This window comes from Symsagittifera roscoffensis, chromosome 3 (genome assembly GCF_963678635.1).
Source record: "Symsagittifera roscoffensis chromosome 3, txSymRosc1.1, whole genome shotgun sequence".
NCBI classification, from domain to species: Eukaryota; Metazoa; Xenacoelomorpha; order Acoela; family Convolutidae; genus Symsagittifera; species Symsagittifera roscoffensis.
The window spans coordinates 3,619,733-3,627,284 of NC_087064.1; the positions used below are offsets into that span (position 1 = coordinate 3,619,733).

The 7,552-nt window shown below is 36.0% G+C and overlaps 1 protein-coding gene across 1 annotated transcript; it reads left to right on the plus strand.

Moving 5' to 3' along the window:
• Window positions 1-1,401: 1,401 nt before the first annotated feature.
• LOC134842691 (lysozyme c-1-like) lies at window positions 1,402-7,330 on the plus strand (the record flags this gene model as incomplete). The annotated part of the gene is given in 3 exon segments (XM_063859143.1): window positions 1,402-1,430; window positions 5,679-5,857; window positions 6,998-7,330. Coding segments are annotated over 3 exon segments (427 nt in total), but the record flags the coding sequence as incomplete, so codon positions are not given.
• Window positions 7,331-7,552: the final 222 nt, after the last annotated feature.

Genomic DNA, 7,552 nt, shown 5'->3' on the forward strand with positions numbered 1-7,552 from the left:
TTTTTTTTTAGTTTTCCTGGTCATTTTTCTACAAAAAATTTTGTGCAATTTGCCTACTTTACGATGACTGTCTAACATGCCTAAATTTTTTTTTTACGTCAGATCATTTATCACACCAAGGAGAAAAAACTACACTAATTTGGAAAAAAAAACTTTCTGAACCGTAGTTTTCTACAGATTATGGTCGGAACATTCTGTGCTACTTGCACAGTAACAGGCTATCCTTGTTTACAATTGTAAGTGATGAAGGTTTTCCGCTTCTGGGGGTCTCTCTGAGCCTAAAGATTCAGGATAAAAGTACTCGATGTCGCTGACCTCAGAAACAATAGAAAAAATTGCAACCTTTGAGGCTTTTAGAATCCATTGCGAAATTTTACCTCGAGTTATTTTGGGATCGCTTATGTAACTTGCGCCGAGAAAGTGTAATTGAACTCGACCAAAGTAGACGTCAAGCAAGTGTTCTATGTTCCGACCGATGGAAATGGGGAGGACTTTTTATTCGGTGTGTTTTAATTTTTTTCTTTGTTTTCCACGCAAAAACCGATACCCCAGATAATCATCGTATTGGATCAAGTAATACATTATATAAATTATATAAGGAGCCTCCCAGTCGTGATGCGAACAGCATGAAAAAAACTTAAAAATCGTTCCAGTATCGAGAAAAATTGGTTTGAACACTTTGAGGTTTAGTCTAATTTCGAGCGAGTAGCTGTATCGAGAAACGTTTGGGAAATAGAAATTTAGGCTGAGAAAACTTCCTTTGTGCTTCTCTAGCCATCACAACTTTCTTTAGAAGAAAAAGTAACAGCAGATAACTTTAGAAGCAGATAAATTTTTTAGAAGCAAAGAAAAGTAGAAAAATTTTCTGAAACTTTCATGCCTAATTGGCTAACTTTCTACGCGTTTGTGTAGATCCCTCATCACACCATGGACAAAAACAAAGGATCATAAAATGAAGAAAAATATAATAAAACTCTTTTTTTCGGTCGGAGCATTCTGTGCTAATTGCACAGCAACAAGCTATCCTCATTTTTGTCTGGGTTTGTAAAACCCATAAAGGGGACCAATCACGTCTGTTATAGAAGGTGTTGCGGAGGTTCCTGATTATTGAGGCCCAAACAGCGATTCGTGGTATCACATTTATTTACTAAGACGGTAAATTCTGTTTCGTAAAAGCTCACTGAATTCCAGGTACATCAAAGGCTAACCAAACCTTATCTCTATTTGAACTAAGGTAAATATTCTTAATTCAAGTGACTGGAATTAAACTTCGGTAAATTTGTTCAGAGTCAGTTTTAGATAACAGAATAAAACTTATTCGAAGTTTTAGTTTCAGCAACTTCAAAGTCAGTTAAATTTTGAAAAAAAAGCCATGATGAAGTTTCCTTGTTTGTTGGTAACCTCAATTCTCCTTTTGACACGCAGCTCAGGTAAACACATTTTTTAAAATTGGCTTGGAGTACTTTTTTTTTTACAAACGTTCACGTCTTTTCAGATGAGCATGCTCACGTGTTGCAAATTTTGGATCTACTTAACCATTATCCCCCCCCCCCCCCCCCACTTTCAAGAAAGGGGGGCAATTGTTAATTAGATTAAGTTGTAGAATTTTTGGGCAATCAGATTGCAGCAAAATTCGAATTTTAAAAGCAACGCTCTAGTGCTAATTTACTGCTTTTAATTATAGGGGCGGCAATTCTATAGTAGATACCAAAGGGAGGGCGATTGTTAAGTAGATCCCAAGCTTTAAGTAAAAATACATGAAAAGCAAGGAATTATTAAAACGATCAGATGAACCCGGGAATTCGAATGTGATCCCATGTGTAAAATTTAGTGAATCAATTTATCTTTTAAATCAACACATGGCTAGGGGAAGATTATAGGGTAAGTCATTCAGGGAGGGTAGTTCGTCGATTCACTTGATCGGTACACTTACTCTTGTATGGTCTTGCCATTTTAAGGCCCAGGTTAACCGTAATATCTCCCCCCAAATCATTTTATAGTGTTGCATGATACAAGTTCTTCAGAAAAAACTTTGAATATAGCCTCAATTGATCCAATCACCCAACAATTTTTTTCACAAGCGAACTAGTGTTATTTGACGAAATTTACACAATTTTTCTCAGCCCCAAGTATCTTATAAAAGTTGGAACCTGATCTAAACTATATTTTATGATTGGATAAATTAAATGTTTTACCAATGTAAAGTATTTAATATTAACCAATCATGATCCATCTAACTAACAACCCACTTATTTGTAAGTGCTGAAGTTACTTGTAATTTCAGCACCAGAGAGATTTGAATTTAACTTAGAAATTAGTTGGACTCTCCCGAGCACTTCAGCAGCCGCAATAAACCAGTATACCCTAGATCTATTGAGCCTAGCAGAGACTAGTTAAACAACCTGAGACTAGATAGTATAAGAGTAAGATTAGGATCGGTATTAGACTAAGAAGTTGCACGAATCTATCCGGCCGAAAATAAGATAGCGTGACGAGCAGACGGTGTACCCTATCCGAAATTACTCTATGAGTTACACTCCAGTCCTAACTCAAAGTGCTAACATTGAGGATTTTATGCTATATAAGAAATGATAATTTAATAGCAGCTGTTCATTTACTGCTGGCTACAAATTTCAAAATTTCATAAAATCAAGGGAATATTGGGCAGATGCGCGAAGGAGATTTTTAATCTGCAGGTCGGCGGTTTGATTCCGCATACGGAAAAAAAATTGATTGTCACAGTTTTTTCCTAACTTTTTTTCCTTATTCATTTTTCTATGTGTCAACTTCTCGATTGTAGCTACGAAGTACAGCTTCCCCTATGTTTGAAAAAAAAATTTAGTTGTTAATTATGTAATTAACAGAATACAGATGCAACCCCATAATAATTTATTAGCCAATTTAGTTTGCACATGTTGTTCAAACTGCAAATTGAGAAGGAATTAAAACTCAAACTTAGTGAATAGCTAGGGGGCTGCACCAGTGACCCAAAGCACTCATTTTTTGCTTGGGTGTACTTTTTTATCAGATTATTGTCTAGAGTTCACGTGTGCGCGTTTTTCGATTTTCTTTTGCTATACCCATTACGAGGCCAAACTGTGCTCTGGATAGGCGCACAATTTGGTGTGTGCAAGTCTCTGAAATCCAGTACACAGATTTGCATCGTAATGTCGTGAAGGGCTCCATTCGCACTTAGAATCACATATAAAAAATTTGCGCAAGCTAAATGAGTTGGGTAACTAATTTTCATCAAAAAATAAAAAACATCAAAAAATAAAAAACAGACTTATCAGCATTAAGTTTATGCCATTTGCACGTCTTCTAAATAAAAATTGAACACCAAAATAGTAAAGATCAAAAATACAACGAAAAAAGATCAAAAGTACTGAGAATAAATCTGAAAAATTTTACACAAAAAAGCGTTGAACATCAAAAATTTCAAGTCTCAAATGATTTTTTTTTGCAATAATTCATAACATTTCTTTCTGTTCTTTGAATTGTTGTTTTACAAGGCAGCAATCTAATTGGTATGAATGAGTTGAAGAAATCATTAGGGTATTGGAGATTAAGTTGATATAACACTTTGGAGAAAACAAGAATTTTCGTTTTTTGCATCGGTTTGATGCTTGCCAAAGTTGTCGATATAGTGATAAAATTTAATTTTTCTTCTAAAAAATTTGTGTAGAAATTTTTTCGAGCATCTGCCACGCCTCTATTCAAGCGTATGAAAACAAAGGCTTCAAATACTTTCTGTAGAATTTCAACAAGAAGTCTATCGAGAAAAACTATGCTCTTGAGACAGGATTCCGTTTACTTTTGCGGTTTTTTACAAAGTTAATCGAACTACTCATGAAACTCCATAAACCACTTTGAAAATCCAGCATATTTGATTCTTGGGTTATAGAACAGGTTAATTGTTCCCAATCTGAAAGATTCATCATTATTACAGTTGATAGTAAGTTTGCTGGGTCAACATTAGTCAAAAGAAATGAAAATTTTCTCGAACTTTTCATTCAACACTTAAGCACGATCCGCTATTGCAGTATCGTCAGCTGGAAGATTGATTTTTGCGAAAATTTGGCAATGTCACGTTTATATAACAAAATCAAAAAGCGGTCTTGCGACTAATATTTGCGGAACAACAAATCGGCAGTGAATTCGGTATCAATCTTTCTATTTTTCAAACTGCACTTTATAATCAGCAATAGGAGCTACCTCGAATAATTTTAATCTATATCTTTTCTAAAAAAGTTACAACCTTTGAGTTTTTTTAAATCCATCGATTCATTTTACCTCGAGTTGTTTTAGGATGTTTTAGTTTTTTCTTTTTCTCACGCAAAATCAGGTACAACATATGATCATCGGATTGATACGATTGATACATCAGATAAAAACTCTTCCAGCCGTTATTCGAATGATTTTAAAATTTTTCAAAAAAACATTCCGGTATCAAGAAAAACTGGTTGGAACACTTTGAGATTTATTCTAATTTCGAGCGAGTAACCTGATCAAGAAACGTTTGCTTTATAGAAGCCAGACGTTAAGGCTGAGAAAATTTGAATTTTCTGGACGAAAAATTTCATTTGAAACTTTGTTTGTGCTTTCTTAGCCATAACAACTTTCTTAAAAATGAAAATTGTTGAGCAAAGAGTACTGGAAAACAATTTTAAAATTTTTTTTAAATAGATTTTTTAGAAAATTTTTGAAACTTTTTGAAATCAAATCTGAAATAACAAGTTCAATCGAAAAAAAGGTTGTGCGAATTTTTCCTGCAGTAGCGGCTACTCCTCAATTTTTTGTCAGAGTAGTGTTAATTCTTTGTGAAAATTCCAAAAACTTAAAAAATTTCACTCTTCTCAGTTAATTTAGTAGAGAAACAAATAACGTTTTGGACAAAATCTAATTTTTGAAATTATGCGTATCTTCCCGCATCAGTATAACAAATTTGAAAAAGATCAAACATAACACGTACCTCCAGCTTTAGCTGGGTCCCTATTTTTTTTATCGAGACATGAAAAGTTTGTTTCACCTAGTTTTTTTCATTATTTGAATTTTTTCGACTCATGTTTTTTAAATGTTTGTGTTGTATCGCAAGTGGTGCGAAGCTCCGCTTCGATTCTATGTCAAACTTGAGTCAAATTTGGGTCAATTTCTGATAAAATTTAAACTGGATAATAATTTTAACAATCACGAACAAAATCTGAAACTGGGGATTAAAATAGTCAAATTTTGCTTTGCTTGGAAGACGCTAATAAGGCAGATTGGGGGGGGGGGCTTCCCTTAGGGATTTGACCCCACGCCAAGCCAAAGGATCCCCCTTTCTACTATTTTGAGATATCCATTTTTGGTAGACGGACCCCAAAATGTTCTGAAGGCGCACTAGACGCCAATCTATGTTAATTTTGAAGGGGAAGCGCATGCCGAAAAAACGCGACTTTTTTGTCAAAATTTTCCAAAACGTGTCTAAAAACGCTTTTTTGGCTGTTTTTTTTTTTTCAAAAATTTGCCTACGGCGTAGAGAGTTTTGTCTTTATATGAACTGGGAGTGCTCGGAAAATTAATTGTTAAATACTAACAATTAGCCAATACAAATTAGCCTAGCCGGCTAACAATTAGCCAATACTAAATAGTGCTGATAACTATTTAGCCGATTTGAATTTAAATATCACAAATTTTAGAGAGTAAAAAATTCACCCTTTGTGAGTTCGCCCGCCTACTGGCCACAGAGTATTCGACTCCAGCGGACACGCCCTTGGATCTGTTGAACTGGATATGCCTGGCTTATCATGAGTCAGCACTGGACACTGCAGCTACCAATAACAACACGAATGGCAGTCGTGACTACGGGATATTCCAAGTATGCGACTTTGGCTCTTTTCCACTACGAAGAAAAAACCTAATAATTGGAACTTTCTGTGCTAATGGCACAGCAACCAGACACAATTAATTACTTAGCACTTACCAAGAGACTTTCATGTCTATTGACTACTTAGAAGTTTGCTAAGAGGCAGGGGTGGATCTAGGATTTTCTCGAGGGTGGGGGCGCGGATTTTCAAAAAATTTGGAAAAGACCTTTTTTTTAGTTCGACCAAATTGATTTTCTGAGCTCTCCTAAATCACTATAAAGGCCCCATTTTTACACAATTTTGTGCGCCGCAAGCAATTTTTTGAAAAAACAGGCCAAAAAAGGCGTTTTTAGGCACTTTTTGGAAAATGTTGACCAAAAAATTGCGTTTTTTGACCAGAAAAATTTTAGGGTCAGTCAGCCAAAAATGGATATCTCAAAATAGAACAAAGGTGGGATCCTTTGGGTTGGCAGGGGGTCGAATCCTTAAATCCACTGGTGCTTAGAGGTTTTAATGCCGTGCAGGGGCGGATGTAGGATTTTCTCGAGGGGGGACGCGGATTTTTGAAAAAAAATTTCGAAAATTTTGTCGACCGAATTGATTTTTGAGCTCTCCCTTAGCATGGTTTAGTCCCTTTTTTGGCAACATTTTTTGCGCCGCAGGTAAAAATTTGAAAAAACAGTCCAAAAAAGGCGTTTTTAGGCACTTTTTGGAAAATCGGTTGGCCAAAAATGGATTTCTTAAAAAGTACCAAAGGGGGGACCCTTTGGGTCGGCAGGGGGTCGAATCCCTGAGGGGGTAAGAGGCGTCCGCCCCCCCCCCCCGCCCCTACCCCTAAATCCGCCCCTGATGCCGTGTATTTTACCCGCTGCCAAGAGAATGATGGCGCTTGAAGACAAGATATCTTTTAACCAATTTTTTTTCCAAACTTGTTTTTCTTTTTTGATTTTCTCGCAAAAATAATTACAACTAGATCTTTAGGTGCTAGCTCTATCGCAACCGACTACCATTGATAACTGAAAATCATAAAAACTGATTCCTTAAAATTTCAACGCTATAATTCCTTTTCAACGTTTTTTGTTCGTTCTGTTTTTTAAACGTTTTTTTTCACATGTTTTTTTTCTGTGAAACGTTTTTTTTTAATATTTGAGATCAACAACGACTTTTGGTGCGATGACGATCGAGGAACGAACGACTGCTCAGTGGCCTGTTTGCAACTCCTGAATCCTAACATATCGGAGTCTGTCAAGTGCGCGAGGAAGATCTTTGCCAGACATGGGTTCGAAGCCTGGTATGGGTGGCAGCAACACTGCAAGGGCAAAAGTGAACATCAGCTGATGAAAAAGTATTTTAATGGATGCGTCCTCTGATAGAGCAAGCCGGATCTGCAAATTGAACATTTATGCTAGAATTATTTAGTTTATAGTTGAAATATAACGGGCTTAAGGTGCTCAAGTACTTTGATCAAACATGATGCAAAATAGTTTTTATTCTTAAGATTATAAGATTTTGAGAAGCGCATTCGATCAAACAGTTTCGAAAAGCTCTCAAAGTTTCTTCTTGATCATGTTTCTGCTATCCGTAACCTTTGGAACCTTGATTTTTTAAAGCTAATTTGAGCGAGAGTTTGCTCGAGTTAAGGTCGGTAGCCCCTGAAGCTAGTTCTTTCAGAGGTCGATTGCCTTGATTCTGTGAGATTTTCCTCT